Genomic DNA, 18286 nt, shown 5'->3' on the forward strand with positions numbered 1-18286 from the left:
GAAAGAGCTTCATTGGGGTAATCACATAAATATGATTGTAAATAAAGGGTACAGATCTCTGCACATGGTTATGAGATTATTTAGGGGTTGTAGTAAGGATGTAAAGGAGAGAGCATATTTGTCTCTGGTGAGACCTCAACTTGAGTATGGTTCCAGTGTATGGGACCCTTACCAGGATTACTTGATTCAGGAACTGGAAAAAATCCAAAGAAAAGCAGCTCGATATGTTCTGGGCGATTTCCGACAAAAGAGTAGCGTTACAAAAATGTTGCAAAGTTTGGGCTGGGAAGACTTGGTAGAAAGGAGACGAGCTGCTCGACTAAGTGGTATGTTCCGAGCTGTCAGTGGAGAGATGGTGTGGGAGGACATCAGTAGACGAATAAGTTTGGATGGTGTCTTTAAAAGTAGGAAAGATCACAATATGAAGATAATGTTGGAATTGAAGGGGACAAATTGGGGCAAATATTCGTTTATAGGAAGGGGAGTTAGGGATTGGAATAACTTACCAAGGGAGATGTTCAATAAATTTCCAATTTATTTTCAATCATTTAAGAAAAGGCTAGGAAAACAACAGATAGGGAATCTGCCACCTGGGCGACTGCCCTAAATGCAGATCAGTAGTGATTGAGTGATTGAGGTACAGTTTTTCTGGACAATGACATACAACTGATATGAGTTGACAATACTTATTTCAAGGAGCCAGAAGAACATTTTTCTATACCACTGCCCTATGCATGAAGTGGTAAGAGACTATGTAATGATGACTACAATACTCACTACCCATTTTTTTTCATGAAGTCTGCCAATCATATCAGGTTTGTCTATCGGGGGCTTGTTTGCATGTTTGGAGGGGGCTGATGTAATATCTGTCTTCGACCCTGTGCTGCTAGTACTGAACATGAAAACTGTCCTTTTATCCTTCCATGCAAGAGCAGGTGTAGAATCTTTATGGAAAGAAAAAATCCCAGTGTCGATATATGACTCCTGTCCATCATGTCTACAAGTTCTGTCTTTCCAGTCATTGATAGAATGTTCATAGTTTCCATTCTCACTTTTCTTCTCTAACAGGCCTGTGTCTGTCTTCAGATCCATGCCGGTCATCTCACCTGACAGGTCTCCTAGAAGGCTTCGTTCTGTCTGTTAATACTTCTATCCTGAGGCTCATTCCGTTATTGAAAGCATGATAAATGTCTTTGGCTTGGTAAGGCCTGTCATTGGTCCTTGCTTTGCTCATTGTTTTTCAGTAGGTGTTCATCGCCTGACAAGCCTTTCTTCTTTTCAGTCAAGGTTTATGGTTTGCCTGCCAATTCTCTGGAGGCTTATTACAGCGGTCGTTCACTGGGTGATGAGGTGTCTATTTAACAATTAATACCCTGTTATTTTCTATGTTCTTACCTGTGGTTCTATCAAAAATACTCTTCAGATCCATTGTCATCGGCCGACAAACTTGTATGTGCCCTTGCATACTTTGGATACTTTTCACTTTCTAATTTCTTCATTGCCAAGAAAGATCCTCTTGTCCTTAATTCACTTGGATCTTACCCCTCACAATATTTTCATCCCCATCTTTGATCCTCCTCCCTTTCATTTTAATATGTTTAAAAGATTTCTGAAGAATTTCCAGTTATGTAAAATATATCATTGGAACTTCTCATCTGGATACTTATCCTTTTTCAATATTTGAAAGTCTCTTCCCTTACCTATTGAACATTTTTTGCAGTTTTTGTTTGTTTTTAGGTTTAATTCATGTTTTACTTTCTCTTTGCAGCATTATTACTGGTTCAAATATTCAGATCCTTGTTGGACTACTGACGTTCCATTTCCTGTCGGTATGACGTACATGTTCAAGGACACTATTACAAGTCTGCGTCCTAACATACATTTGTTTACTTCTCTTGAAGAAGCTTCTGAGGCTGTAAGAAAACTTCGTATGGAAGAAAGTAATCTTCTTTTTCCATCTCCTGAAGGCGATACTCCTAGTGCTGAAGATATTGTAATGCATGAAGGTGGTCTTAAATCCAATTTGGAGGGAGAACGGCAAATTTTGCTCTCTTCTGTGGTACCTGAAGTACCTTCCCCACTCACAACTGAAGTAAATATTTCATCAGATGTTATTATTGGTGAGTATATGTAATGCAAATCAATACTCTTGTAACTTAAATGTTAGAGTTTCATGACATGTTCTTGATTTTACACTTACAAACCTGTCTGTTGTAGGCCACACATCTTTGTCTGCTGAAGTATATGGATCATTTATTAGTTTAAACATTCTTAGGTGTTAACACCCATTCTTTTATAACAGTAGAAATTTTGTTGCCATTGATGCTCTCACAGCCCATACTTATAGACATGATACTGTATAGGCTTTTGGGCTTATGCCATGTCAAGAAAATAAGGTAAAATTCTTTACTTTTCACAGAGAACTGTGCTCTGCGTCACAGAAGAAATCTTCCATACATGCTTGTTAGAGTCAGCATAGGATCGAATTTTGAAGAAGTGTCTAACAATTTTTTCTTTTAAATTACAGCACGTTGGAGAACATGTACTGGTACATTTATTATTCAAAATTTTCTCTGATACAAGATTTGTACCATTCTGCATTATATAATGCTTATAGTCCCTACAGAAGACCTCACAGTTACAAATTAATTTCATAACTTCACAGTTTGGTTTCTTTAGACCACCTAAATTTTAAAAAAATATGAATGTTTCAGAGCCTGAGTCAGAAAGTTCATAGTTTAAAACCTGTCTGCAAATAGGCCTACCACAGATCTTGGTTTTCAATAATGCATTTGTTGTTCTACCACCAACGTTAAACAAATTATTTGTCATATGGAGTTAGTTTTGATAAATATTGTAATTGTGGTGTTTGGATGTTGAACTGTTGCTGGACTTTGGGGGCAGAACTAAATATTGAATAATCAGAATTAAAGGTGTGTAGTAATGTCAGTGGGAGCTGGATGCAGGTTTAAGTCAGCAGTTTAAGTAGAAGGTGTAACAGAGGCAGTAGAGGAATAATGCAGACCAGAAGGGAATCTTTACAACCTGTATACTGCGGTAGAGACATTACTACTACTACCAAACCCACCATTATGTAATAAATATCCCCACAAATATAGCACTATTCTATCCCTGCACGCGGTGATTAAAGCAATACGTTCAATGTGACGAGGCGAGCGCTCATAGGAGAAACTAGAGTTTGATCACATGGCCCATTGCGCATGTATGAACCAAAATGGCGGCTAGGCATACCCATCTTATAGAGCCTTAAGTATAACAGCCTGCTTCAGTATTGGCGGGAAGTAGCTGGGGAGTTAGATTTCTCTCTTCTTTAGCATGCCATTCCTGTGGTTCATAAATTTTCTGATACTACTGGTACTAAACACACTGGATCATCATAGTATTCCAGCTATTCGATCCCTACTCTGAGGCAGTAATTGGAATGAGCAGTGTGCACACTTAAATGGAATAACCACAAACCTACTACGTTGGCGTAGCAGGGGGAGAGGTAATACTACCATGTGGCGCGTTCCAGGTGGTGGATTGGGGTTCCTAACTGGCTTGGCGGCGTACTTGAGCGAAATAAAATAGCTCTCGTGGACCAAACACACACACAACCACACACCCCCCCACCCCCTTATGTGTGGTGGATGCAGGCGAGAATACGCCCACGGTATCCACTGCCTATCGTAAGAGGCAACTAAAAGGGGCGACGTAGGGATGTGTGAATTAGAACCATGAGACTACTTATAATTAGTACCACCACGCTGGGTTGCTTTTACTTGCGCGTAGTACCACTATGTTAGGTACACAATAGAATTGTGATTAGTAGCGATAGCGTGTGAATCAGGGTGAGTTTCACAGTACCTGTGATTAGTACCACTCTATGAGCGACACTATGGGTCTGCCTTGCCTATGGTTAGTAGCCACTATTTGAGGAACAGCACACTTTGAATTCTGGTCTGTGGATGATTTTGGACTTTTAAATTGTCATTACATTTCGTCTCATTTTGTACCATTAGGGGTCGATTACCTAGATGTTAGGTCCCTTTAAACAACAAGAATCATCTTAAATGGAATAATGACACAGGAGTGTTAGCGGTTGTCGGCGGCCTGGTCATTTTAGCTCTGGAACTTTGAACTGTTAGATCGACACTGTGGTACTATTTTTTAACAGTGAGAAAATGTGCTTTTTTTCATTTTATCTAATATTTCATATGACAGCATTACTTTTAATCGTGACATTCATACTGACATTATTGAAACGACCTATGTTGACTTCAGTTGAGAAAACTATAAGGTCAGTCTTTCTGAGACTTCCATAGCAAAGCACGGGTACAACAGCTAGTTATTTGATACAAATAGCATTGCGCTTCGCATAATTGCTTGAGTGCTTGATGCAATATATTAATCTATGCATTTGCTAATTAATGGCATTTAAGTGCATGACTGATACATACGTGTGGAGTATGAGTTTATACTATTTTTGGAAGGCTTATCAGAGACCGATCCTCTCACTCACATACTTCCTGTGAGGTAATAGAGGTGTGTCATATTCAGCCTTGTAGCCTCGTTATAGCAACAGTCGGGCTTTGAGACAATAAGTGTTACAAATATATCATAGTATTGTATTGCGCAAGACATGTGGAATAAGCAGTTTTGACTAATTGTATCTCCTGATTTTCGTATCAAAATCTCCTGATTTTTTGTTTTGTAAAGTTGGCAGGTAGGTATATATGTCTGTGTTTTGTATTTAAGAATGTCCGCTAACATAATGGTTTAAATGCTTACAATATAGTGATTATTTTAATCCACCTATTCAATACAAATTGGTTTTGTGTTGCTAGTTCATAATACTACAACACGAATTTACCTGTAATTTACCTGTAATTTACCTGTAAATTCGTGTTGTAGTATTATGAACTAGCAACACAAAACCAATTTGTATTGAATAGGTGGATTAAAATAATCACTATATTGTAAGCATTTATAGCAAATTTCAATACGGGTCTAATCATGAGATTAGTTACATGTAACATAATGGTTAGCACAATTAGCTGCCGTTCTCGGGAGCTTGAGTTCAATTCCCAGTACCGTATTGCCGGAGATTTACGAATGGCAGGAAGGATGATTTGCGGTAAAAATGGTACATTCAACTCCTTTCCACTGGGGGCCTGTCTAAAAAAAGAACTGCAGCACCTCGGGATGAGAAAATGAGTTTACGTTAGTTAAGAAATATTCACGGTTGTTGCTAGGCCTATTTATATAGGCAGGCAAGATCAAGAAAATGATAGTTTAATATTCGTAACTTGGGCCTATATAGGGTTTTTTGGGAGAGAAGTAGGTTTAAAACGTGATAAAAACAATCCAATCACAATTGTCTTACTTGCCAATGTACCTAACAAATAATAATATTGATTTTTTTATGTCCCCACTTTTCAACGATTTTCGGAGACACCAAACAAAACATACTAGGGTATGCGTTAATAAAAAATGAGACAACAAACGTTCAAAATTAAAATTACCACCACACTTGCAGATATCCGTAAATGCAGCAAACTTTCCTGTTATGTATTTTTATTCCTTCCATTGTGGAACTTTTGGCACTATCCGGGCGATAGTATACCTAACATAAACAGTGCGGTCTGTCTTATCTCATTTACAGCTGTTTCAGTAAGTCCTGATGTGGTAAATGTAGAGAACAAGCATGAAATATACTTAAAAATAAGGGTCTGGCTTTCAACAGCTGCAGTTATCGAAAGAATGCTTCCATTCACCATGTATTACCGGTAAATTCAGACATAGAACTCATAACATACGCTAGTTATCAACTGGTGATTTGGCACTCTTTCAACAACATGGCTTTATTCAGAAGGTGTGGTTTCTACTACTCATGCACCAGAGTTATATGCATTCAACAATATGGTTGACTAATGTGTTTATTGTCATCTGCTTCTTTGCGAAAAATCCATTGTTAGGTATTAAAAATATGGGTAACTTATTGTTAAGCATTGATTGTTTCAATAACTCCGTAGCTACAGTTACAAATGATGATTACCAGTTTGGTATCAATGGAATACCCAACATCTGAGCTGTCTTCATTTGAAGTTTAGGTAAAGCAGTATCACCAAAGCATTCACAAAATCTTTTTCATACATCTTCATCATATACTTGTTGTCTCTTCATTTATAATAAGCTATACATCGACACAAGAGTTATGTGTAACTACAGATTGCTATACGAACTAGGGTAGTACTGATCATAGAATCAAAAGAAGCCGTATTTTATGTGGCACCTAGCATACCGATCAGATATACAAGGTGTTGTCAAATCATCCATCAAAAAGCACATTTGGCTCACATTTGTGATCAGTTCTCTGTCATTACAAACTCCAGCCACTTATCATCTGTATTATAGCAGATTATAAAATATTGTCGAAAAACAGCAATAAGAGAAACACTATAGAGGCAAAGTTCGATCTGTGGACCACGGCCTGTGAAGTGGACTTGGTCATTACCTTGCGCCTTCGTTGTGGGAATGTATCGCTTGGTGGTGTTGTGAAGCACTCTAGAAATGTTCAAGTTGTATATTCGCAGAAGTGGGAGGGAGTTGTGCCTTGAATTTCGAACTAGGGATAGTTCTCGCCATGGTTTGTACGTGTATTAAAAATTGATCAAATCGATGAGGACACATTGACAAGGTCTCCTTGTAAATGTTCCTTGAATCTTCTGCCCAGTAGTTGACGTTAGTATGTGGTCCACCCTTGGCTTTTATTACACCTCGAACTCTGTGAGGGACTCTGTTTTCCAGGTGTCGTAACATCTCTAAAGGAACGACATACCGTTCTTCCTGCCATGCTGTAGCAATTATAGTTAGTGATGCAGGTCAGTGGAGTTTGGAGCAAAGTTGCCGTTCTAGTTCATCCTTAGGAGTTTGATAGGACTGAGGTTGGAGCTCTTAGCTGTCCAGTCCATTTTTCAGTCCTCTTTGTCCACAAATCTCTCACAAAGTGATCCCACTTCATGGTAGTGAAGATTATCATGCCGAAACACACAGCAATCATCTTTAAACAGGCCACCCACCGTAGATGTTGCTGTTAAAATATCGTTATATCCTTCTACCTTTAATGTGCTCCATGATATTACAAGAGGACCAAGTCTTCCTTGAAATTACATTACAGTATCACCTCACCTCTGGCAAATTTCACTATGGACACTGTACAGGTGGGGATGTATCGTTCACATGGCATTTACCACACTCAGGCCCACCTATCTGACTGCCACATGGTATGACATGTTTCATTCCTCCAAATACATGTCTCCAGTCATCCATGGACTAGTGGTGGTGCTCTTTACTTCACTGAATGTGGCGCTTAACATCCTCTAATGAAATGTGTCATTTACGGGAAGGTACCTGAGCCTTGAACCCCAGTCCTTATATCTCCTAGTGTACAGGCATGGTGCTTGCTGCATAATTAGTGGCACGGCGGAATTCATGGGCGATGCCATCATGTGATATCTGCAATTTTTGCATGACACCTTCTCCAATGCATGACGGTGAACACACATGGCCTTTATGACCATACTATTGTTTTGATTTTGTCTTCCCGTTTTTGCACTTCACAATCAGATCCTCGACAGTCAACTTGAGAACAATAGAATTACTAATGTGGCAACCAATAACCATTCTGTGTTTGAATTCACTGAGCTCCCTTGCTCCACCCCTTCAGGTATATCATAGCACTGAACAACATAGAACCCTTCAGCTGCTTGTAGCTCCAAAAATTGCAATATCAGGCCTCCCGGAGGTAATTTTACAACACTTGAAAAAGAGCTCACATGCTTTCAGTTCTTAAGCCTATTCCAGGCAACACAATACGAGAATCTTAATAATCACTGGCCTTACAAGGCACTACAATTCATGTCAGCGCTTTCCGGGCTTGTAGGCCGTGGTCTAGGAGCGAGTGAATGTCCCGACGTTTCACCGAAGACTGCGTTCGGCATTGTAGTTAGCACAACCGGGAATGGAGGCAGTGAGTTGAGCTAAATAGCACTGAAAAATAGCCGCTGAGGATGAAACACCGAATGGGAGCCGCTGGAGCTGGAGCAGTCCGAGAGGAGCGTTGAGTGTTAGAAATTTCTTAGAGTCTTCGTCTAAAAGTAGCTGGAGATATGCTTCTTTAAGATCAACTCGAGAGAAGAATTGTCCACCAGCGAGACGACGGAATAAGTCTTCTGGACGTGGAATAGGAAAGATATCTGTGTCGAGTTGTGCGTTGACTGTAGATCGAAAATCGCCACAAAGTCGAACATTACCATCAGGTTTCTTGATTACCACTAGTGGAGTAGCCCATTGACTAGAAGTAACTGGTACCACAATTCCAGTTTGTATCCATCTTTCTAATTCTTTCGTGACCGGGTCTTGAAGTGCTAGGGGTACTGGACGTGCTTTGAGGAAGCGAGGCTTAGCTCCGGATTTCAGCTGTATGTGAGCTGTATAGTCTTTTGCTGTTCCGAGCTGAGAGTCGAAGACTTCAGGAAACTGCTTTAGGAGATCGGTAACGTCAGAAGTAGGATGCAATGTAGATACAACGTTAATGTTGTCATGTATCTGGAAACCAAATAAGTTAAATAGATCCATGCCCATAATGTTGGATGCAGTGTAGTTGTTAACTACGAGAAGAGGAATGGCCTTCTGAATTCCTTTATAACTAGCCTGAAGCTGGATTTGACCTTTAATGTCAATTTTCTTTTTGTTAAACGTCACAAGCTAGATGTCAGCTGGAGAGCATGAAGGGGAACCTAAGTCATGGTAGGTAGCTAGATTAATAATAGAGACAGGTGATCCCGTGTCTAATTGAAAATCGACAGATCGAGTAGAGAATGAGAGAGGAACGATGATCTTGTGAGAATTCCTTGTGGGAAGAATAAGATTGATCTGATCCACTTCCATGTCTTGGCGGGGCTGTATATGCTTCGGGCATGCTGCAGGAGTCTTAGCAGGGCGGAGCGAACTCTGACATACAGTCTTAATGTGTCCAAGTTTATTACATCGTTCACAAGTGGCTTTGAAAAAACGACAGTCACGACGTTCATGATGCTTGAAACAGCCGCGGCAGGAAGGCAGGAGTTTCGAGGTGCTTTTAGAATTGGGCTTCCTTGTAGCAGTACGAGAGGGAACCTGGCGAGAATGCTTGGTAGAGAGCGCCTTATCTGGACGGTTCACTGTAGCAGAGGACTTGCGGGCCTGAGTCGAGACTTGAGCAACTTCGTGTGGAGAAGCTATGGCTGCGGCAGTCTTGGTAGTAAGCTCATAAACCGTAGCAATACGCTGGACATCTTCTAAAGAAGGGTTACTCTGCTTGACAGCGTCAAAACGTATCTTGTCCTCAGGAGTATGTAAAATTACCATGTCCCGAATGAGAGAATCAGTGTAGTGTGAACCACAACCGTCCTTGGAGCATATGAACTGGCAGGGTTTAGCTAGACCACGTAATTCAGTTATCCATTCAGTATGTGTCTGATGGGGTTGCTTTCTGCTCTGAAAAAATTTATAGCGAGCAGCCACTATGTGAGGAGCTTTGGCATAATGTTCAGTGAGACGGGCCAGGAGCTGTGCGAATGGGACCTCAGAAAGGTTTTCTTCTGGACCTAATTTACGTAGTAATTCACACGTAGCATTGCCAACCGAACTAAGAAATAGTGCTCGGCGGCGTTGATCATCTGTGACAGAATGGCAGATGAAATGCTGTTGTAAGCGTGCTAAATAAACTGACCATTCTTCCTTAGCCGGATCAAAAGCAGAGAACGGAGGAATAGCTGATGGCTGTGTAGAGACAGAAATAGCTTGAATAGCCTGAATTAATGCTGCCTGTTGTTGTTGCATAAACTGTTGTTGTTGCTGCTGTAAGGCTTGGAATACCGTAGCGAGTTGCTCAGCTGTAGCCATTGCGAGATGCGTGCAAGAAAGAGCAAGGAGAGCTGTGTGTCAGAACTGGTTGTAGGCGCGACCTTGACCGGTATATGCTGGGAGTGAGAGAGAGAGAGCAAGCAAACATGCTGGAGCGTGCCACACAGGTGGAGCACACGACAGAGAGCTGTGGAATGTCTGTTGAGTGGGCGACACACTGAGCACTGATTGACTTCGTCGCCAATGTCTAAGTGTAGGAGGGCATTGAGTTTGCTGTACCTCGTTGTGAAGGAGTGGATGAAGTGCAAGTTATTATCCTGTCGCCACAGAGTTGGTGACTGGGACCGATGAATTGGAGTGTTTGTTGCGTTCTTTTTTTTTTTTTTTACCTCGTCGCCATAGAGTTGTGTTGTAACCAAGGTTGAGATTTACAAAACACAACTTTATTATTCGCTTCAATGCAAAATACACTATTTACACAAATAAAACTGAAATTTAACTTGAAGCAAATGAATTAGGAATCTTGAGAAAGAGTCTATCTTTTGTACACTATATACAAGTTTGCAGTATTTACATCCACTACTATCTTGAAAAGATAGTCCTTGTGATAGCAAAGTCGATAGTCGAAAACTATCAGAAGTACTGACATAAATGTTTTGGAAAGTCCTTCCTTGCTGAGTTCATAAAAGCAAGTTCAATGTAGGAAGAATTCTTACTTAGCGAAACTAAGGGAGCTTGCATTAATTATGGAAATATGACGGTATGTAATAGTATGACTGGATATGGGCAGCGGAAGAGGAGCGGTGACCAGAGGTGAGACCTCGTACTGCCAGAAATTCAGTCCACCTGGCCGAAGCACATTTTCAAGAGGAGTAGCCTCCGTGCTCGACGTAGGGTGTATTCTGGAGCTGGACACCGGGGCAAGTGGGCATCTGGACAGGCTGGGAGTTCCTCTTTATAGTACACACACGATGGTTCAGGCACGCGCACTGAGGGCTGCGCGTCGAGGCTAGAAGAATGACACTTGGCGCGCGTGTAGCTGGCTGGTGGAGCGAGAAGGGAGCGCCGGACATACAACACTATATATAACTTAAAGGCTGTTTAGCCTGTCAAACACACAAGTTCAATATACACTGAGTGGCCAAAAGTCATGGGAAGACACTGAATGTGATGTTAATAACAAGTTGCCCCTCTGTGAGACCTTACAACGGCAGCAATACGGCGTGGCATCCCCTCTACGAGGTGTTGGAATTGTTCTGGAGGGATCTGGACTCGCGCATCTTGCACTGATTCCCACAGTTGGTCTTGTATAGTTGGTTCGGGATTGATGGAGCGTACACCAGCGTGGGCAGCATCATGCTCGATTGGATTAAGATCGAGGTATCTGCAGGGCCAATCCATGGTCATAACTTCACTGGAGTGCTCCTCCAACCGCCTGCGTGCCAGCACAGAGCGGTGACATGACGCATTGTCCTGTTGAAACATGGCATCTCCATCAGGGTACTCTAGGGCCAGAAAATAATGCAGATAGTCTGAAAGAATGTCCACATAACGTGCACCTGTCAGAGCTCCCTGCAGCCGGACATTGGGACCTAATTGTGACCATGAGAATGCCGCCCAGACCAAAACTGAGCCATCTCCCGCCTGGACACAACCCTGTTGAAACGCAGGATCTGGAGCTTCTTGGGGCATACGCCACACACTCACATGCCCATCAGCTCGATACAACTGGAACCTGGATTCATCGGACCATACCACATGCCGCCACTGCTCCATGGTCCATTGCCAATGTTCGCGGGCCTGTGCACTTCGTTGAGCTCTGTGTTGAGGTGTCAGCAAAGGGACACGAGTTGGTCGTTGGCTGGTGAAGTCTATGCGGTGCAGTTGCCTCCTTACAGTTTTCTTCTTCTTTAGCGTTTTTCCCGCCTGGTGGCAGGGTCTGCTGTGTGGATTCGTTGTGTCCATTTAATTCAGTCTCGGGCCATGTCTGGATGTACTCTTACAGCTTTCAGGTCATTGTGCACTCTATCGATCCATCTCTGTCTTGGTTGTCCCTTGGGCCTCTTTCCAGTGATTTCCAATGTGTACGCTGACTTTGCCAGTGTATTGTCTGCACGCAACACATGCCCAAACCAGCGCAGACTGTTTTCCTGCATTTTCTTCTGGATCAGTGCAATGCCGAAACTTTCCCTAATATCGTCGTTTGATATATGATCCAGTCTAGTGATGCCAGCTGTCCACCTAAGCTTCTTCATCTCCATGACCCGTAGTCGACGTTCTACCTCCTTTGTAGCTGGCCAATAATCGGTGCCGTAGAGAGCGACAGGATGGATAACAGTCCAGTAGATCTTAGATTTCAGATGGTCCTTCATCCAGCGGTCGCAGGTGACGCCCGTTGTCATTTGCCACTTCAGCCAGCCTGCATGTATCCTTGTGTTGACCTCGTCAGTAAGTCGGCCAATGTCAGAGATTGTGGAGCCAAGATAGTTAAAATTTTCTACTCGTGGTAGATCTTCACAGTCAATGTGGATGGTTCCAACTTCTCGAGGATCTAATGTAGTGTATTCTGTCTTCTTTTTGTTGAGGCGCAGGCCGTATTGCACTAGTCGGTTGCTCCACTCTTCTGTTTGGTGCTGGAGATCAAACTTATTCTCAGCAGCCAACATGACATCATCAGTATAGAGAAGTGTCCATGGTATTGGCTTGTGCAGATCTGATGTAACAGTGTCCATTACAAGAATGAACAGCAGTGGTGATAAGGCAGAGCCTTGATGGACTCCTACAGTGATGCGGAAATCATCGGATGCTCCTGCGGCAGCATGAACGTAACTCCATGGTTCTACGTAGAGCATCTGTACCCACTTAACAAGGTGCTCTGGAATGCTATGTACTCATAGCGCTAACCATAATAGGTCATGTGGCACCCGATCATATGCCTTCTCAAGATCCAGGAAAACAAGATGAAGTGCCTTATTCTTTTCACGGTGTTTCTCAACTAACAGCCGTGCAGCATGGATTGCATCTGTTGTGCCACAATTTTTCACAAATCCAGCTTGGTTCATTGTAAGTTTGGCTGTCTCGCGAATCCTTTTGTCGAGAATACGTTCGAAGATCTTCATCGTGTGGTTCAGAAGTCTGATCGGGTGATAATTAGAACAATCGGCAGGACTTCCCTTCTTTTGAAGATTGGTACTGTAATGTTCCGTCACCACTCTGATGGTATTTGACCTCCTTTGATGATCTGGTTGAAAAGCTGTGTTAGCCATATTGCCGCATCCTACCGTTGAGAGCACCAGAACTCTGCCGGAAGATCATCGGGGCCGGTGGCTTTCCCTGGTTTCATCTCCTTCAGAACAGCCTGGACTTCTGTGATGTCAATTTCCTTCACTGGGCCTTCAATAGCAGAGGTGGTTAGGATTGGTGGGTGGGGAAATTCTTCAGTTGAAAGTTTCTCAAAATAGCTCCGCCAGCGTTCTCGCGCTTTCCTCCAGTCGACCAGCAGGTCATCTGTTTCGTCATTAATGCTGTAAAAATGTTGGATGTCTTCCGTTTTGCGGTGCCTCAATTTGAGTAGCCAGTAAATGTACCGCTCGTCTTTGGGCGTGTCAATTTTGCATATAGATCTGCATATCGGTTTGCTTTTGTTACAGCAACAACCTTCTTCACCTCTTTACGGGCTGCTCTGTAGGCATTCCAACGAGATGGTGTTTTATCTGGAAGAAAGTCATGGTACAGTTGTTTCTTCTTCCGCACTGCATCGTTATCATCGTTAGTCGAAAGCCACGTGTCTTTGTCAGTCCTTCGTCGTCCTGGTTTAGTTGTTCCAAGAATAGAGCGTGTGGCTTCATTAATGGCGTCTTTCAGTTTAGTCCAGCTCTCTTCAACTGCGGTGATTGGTGGCACTGTAATTTTTGTAACAACGTCGGCCTCCTTCTCCTTGAAGCGCCACCATTTGATTCTTTTAGGTCCATTTCTGGGTAAGTATTAGTCTCTTGGCAACTTTATCCGTAGCTTACAGATGAGTGGTCGGTGTTGCATTGCGACAATTTCATAAAGAACAACTTTTGTATCCAGAACATCTTTGAAATTCCATCGTCTCACAATCTTGTAACCTTAACTACGGTGGTTACACAAAACAAGGACTAAACACAATAAAGGAGGGTAGTAAGAGCAACTACACACTATCAGAAAACACTAAACACTGAGAGAAACATCAGCTGGCCTGCACGGATCTCAGCCATCAACAACATAATACGAAATATCAGTAGGGCCAACTAGTGGATAATAAACCAGGAAAGTGGAAACAGGCAGGACCTACTGAGGGCATGGATATGGCTTAGATTGCAGATTCCGAAATAAATCACCGTGATCCTTAAATTTGAAAAATATTATTTACAAGTGAAATTTTACAAATACATTCCAATCCACCAAATTACAACTTACGAACTATAAGCTTCGTGATACACATATCTTAGAAGTTCTTTGATAATGGGCTTCACTACGAGTTTCAAACTTCAAACCAACTATACAACTAGTTACAAATCCAGTGGTACAATGCAAGTTTGTAGGTTAAAAGGAACGTAAAAACAATTTCAATTTATAGTGAAGTGAATGTACTCGCCTAAACTCTAGGGTATATCAAGTGACACTGAACTACAAGAGACAAACCCCAAGGTAAATGTATTAAATCTCAATCTACATATTTAATGAAATAAGAAATGGGAATGCCTTGAAAACAAACAAGGAACCCCAGCAGAAAAGCTAAGGCGTCGTAAATAATCAATTTGGCGAATCTAGGTTAGGCTAGGACAGACTCCTATTACGCAAATTTTAACCGCAACGGAAAGTAAGAGTGCTTACCCGAGGGTGCCCCATCCCGGAAGCGAGGCATAGCATACGACGCAGACCAACACTGACTAAAGGCAGATCAGGCCAAGACACGACCGAATTATTGTGAACGCAGCCTCGCTCACTATATATAGGAAAACTCTGGCCTTGGAGTAGCCAATCAGAATGCACGAGTCCACCCATCCCCTCCTAGGTTCACCAATCACAATTCCTACTTCCGTCGCGGACTTTAACTAACATTCTCGAATACACACGTTCGCGAATCTTCCATTTCCAGAATAGTTAGAAAATTCCTTCTAGAAAACATAACCCACAAAAGGCACACACCCTGTTCAGCAATTTTCTAGATACTTCCAGTAAGTACAGAATAGAAATCTACTATTTACAAATACATATGTTACATATATTACACAGTACAAGTTAGGTCATTATAAATAAAACGTTATATCATACTTTACAAATAAAGTCTTCAAAAACACTTTCCACTTCCACTATATTGTTCACCTGTGACAAATCTGAATTGCATTGGAGCCACTGTAGTACGTGATTAGATGAGTATCACGCTTCTTGAACCAGGTGTTCGTGATGATCAGATCATGAGTTTCTGCATAATCAAGAATTCGTTGGCCGTCGTCGTTCTTCTCTCCATATCCATGTCCACCATGGGCACTGTGGTCTTCTTTCCTCTGTTCGACGTGTCCATTCAGATCACCGGCAATGAGAAGGTAGTCTTCTGGTGGCACTTCAGCAGTCTTCTCATCAAGCAGTTCCCAGAAGGCATCTTTGGTTTCCGCGTCTAGGACGGTTTGTGGAGCGTAGGCACTGAAAAAGTGGACCTTGCTTCTATCCGCGTCATATACAATTTTCATCAAACGATTGTCGTAGTGTTGCACCTCAGAGACAGAACCATCAAATTCTGCTGATATAACAATGCCAACACCATTAGTTTTTCTTCGGGTTCCATTGTATATGAGTTTGTATCCACACCCAATGTAGCATGACTTTTCTCCACTCCATCTTGTTTCCTGCACCGCACAGATGTCTACAGTATATGCCTTCTTTTAAGTGCTGCCGGGCTGAGTGGCTCAGACGGTTAAGGCGCTGGCCTTCTAACCCCAACTTGGCAGGTTCGATCCTGGCTCAGTCCGGTGGTATTTGAAGGTGCTCAAATACGACAGCCTCGTGTCGGCAGATTTACTGGCACGTAAAAGAACTCCTGCGGGACTAAATTCCGGCACCTCGGCGTCTCCGAAGACCGTAAAAGTAGTTAGCGGGACGTAAAGCAAATAACATTATTATTAACTTTTAAGTGCTGTGGCCACTTCGCTGCTTCGACCATAGTCTTGACGCTCAATGATGCTATATGGAATGTGGTGGCTTGCTTGTTTAGCCGTCGCTGCCCATGCGACGGTAACCCTTGCATACTTTTCGCGCTGACTGGGCCCTGCCAACACGCTTCGCTTTTAGCGGGAGACGACCTAGCCATGGTTCCGATTCTAGGAGACATCATTTCCATAAAGATATGACGGTATGATTTTACAGCCTGGCTTGTCACGGAGCCTGTCGCCAAGCATTTTAGAGCTGCTCCCAGCAGGATGTTAGGCCACTCCTGACCTGGAGAACAGACGCCTTTTGTAGCCGCTCCTCTGGAGAACAAACGCTACGTTCCTCTCTGCATTAACTCCCAGAAAGTTGGAGTGCCTCATCTGCCAACTGCACCATACTGATGGTCTCAATCTCCTCCAAAGTTGCCATTAAGGACTTTGACACACTTCCATGACTGATGAAAGTTATTTCTACACTGGCCTGAAGACCACAAAAATACAACCAAGATTGTGAGTCCTTGAGGCAGCTCTTCCGCTCTGTCTGCTGTTGGGATCCTGAAACTCCTCTTCTGTCTTTGAGACTGTTGACCAGGTTTCACTTAGTAACCCTAGGCAGGGGCCCTTATAGGAGCCAGATGGACTCAGGTTTTTTTTAATGAGGTGTTACTCCTCCCCCTCCTCCTTCCTCATCACTTGCAAGATTAGGCCCCGAACTTGGGACCAGTTGCCTCCTTACAGTCCTGGTAGAAATGGGTTCCTTACTCCCAACATTCAACTGGGTGGTAATCTGACTCACAGTGGCCCGTCGAGCGCTCAGTATGGTTCTGCTGAGGCGACGTGATTTTAGTTCGTTAAACACCTGTGGTCTTCCTGTGTGGCGATTTACGCAGGTGGTAACATTCTCTCTGCGATATTGAAGATCCACCTTCGACACTGCTGACTTCGGAAACCCAAATTCGCGTGTAATCTCCGCAATGCTATGACCCATGCACCGTGCACCGATGACCATCCCACGTTCAAAGTCGGTTAACTCGTGATGTGTTGCCATCTTCACAACACTGATGTCTGTGACAGACTAATCAGCTACGCCACAGCTAGCCGCAACGCTCAGGGTTATACACGGCACATTTTCTAATAGGACACCCCTTCCTGTGACTTTTGGCAACTCAGTGTAATATGTAACACTATAACATACCTGTAATAAATACACATTTATTGAACAAAGAATTACATGTTTTGTTCTACATGAACATCCTCAGATTCTATCAAATTGCTTTAAATCATGCATACAAAGTATGTGTAAAGTATTGTTAATGTTGCATAAACTTGTCAGTGATTGAGAGTTTGGTGATAATATAGCAATTATTAACAAATAACGATTATATTAATATTCAACCTTCACCATATTAACTTATTGAAATGTTTCTGTACTTATTTAAGCTTCTGGAGTGTAGTCTGTTTCCTTCAAATGCCATTTCCGGACTGTGGTCATGGAAGGACTAAGTAGAAAGTTTTTGTGGACATTGTACTCTGCCGGATGAGTGGCTCAGGCGGTTGAGGCGCTGGCCTTCTGACCTCAACTTGGCAGATTCGATCCTGGCTCAGTCCAGTGGTATTTGAAGGGGCTCAAATACGTCAGCCTCATGTTGGTAGATTTACTGGCACATAAAAGAACTCCTGCGAGACAAAATTATGGCACATCGGCGTCTCTGAAAACCGTAAAAGTAGTTAGTGGGATGTAAAGCAAATAACATTATTATTATTAGAGGGTTAGTTTTATTCTTTGGGTTATGATGTATTTTTATGTTGTTTGAGTCATCAGTCCATAGACTGGTTTGATGCAGCTCTCCTTGCCACCCTATCCTGTGCTAACCTTCATTTCTACGTAACTACTACATCCTCCATCTGCTCTAATCTGCTTGTCATATTCATACCTTGGTCTACCCCTACCGTTCTTACCACCTACACTTCCTTCAAAAACCAACTGAACAAGTCCTGGGTGTCTTAAGATGTGTCCTATCATTCTATCTCTTCTTCTCGTCAAATTTAGCCAGATCAATCTCCTCTCGCCAATTCGATTCAGTATCTCTTCATTTGTGATTCGATCTATCCATCTCACCTTCAACATTCTTCTGTAACACCACATTTCAAAAGCTTCTATTCTCTTTCTTTCTGAGCCAGTTATCATCCATATTTCACTTCCA

At 42.5% G+C, this 18286-nt stretch overlaps 1 protein-coding gene across 2 annotated transcripts in view; it reads left to right on the top strand.

The window, feature by feature from the left end:
- LOC136864008 (regulator of nonsense transcripts 2) overlaps window positions 1-18286 on the top strand; it is a 514509-nt gene that overhangs the window by 370948 nt on the left and 125275 nt on the right. For both annotated transcript variants that reach the window (XM_067140503.2, XM_067140504.2), the window contains exon 16: window positions 1769-2120. In XM_067140503.2, the coding sequence (XP_066996604.2) occupies window positions 1769-2120 (352 nt within the window). The remainder of the gene's footprint in view (window positions 1-1768; window positions 2121-18286) is intronic.

The sequence above is a fragment of the Anabrus simplex genome, chromosome 2 (genome assembly GCF_040414725.1).
Source record: "Anabrus simplex isolate iqAnaSimp1 chromosome 2, ASM4041472v1, whole genome shotgun sequence".
In the NCBI taxonomy this organism is placed as follows: domain Eukaryota; kingdom Metazoa; phylum Arthropoda; class Insecta; order Orthoptera; family Tettigoniidae; genus Anabrus; species Anabrus simplex.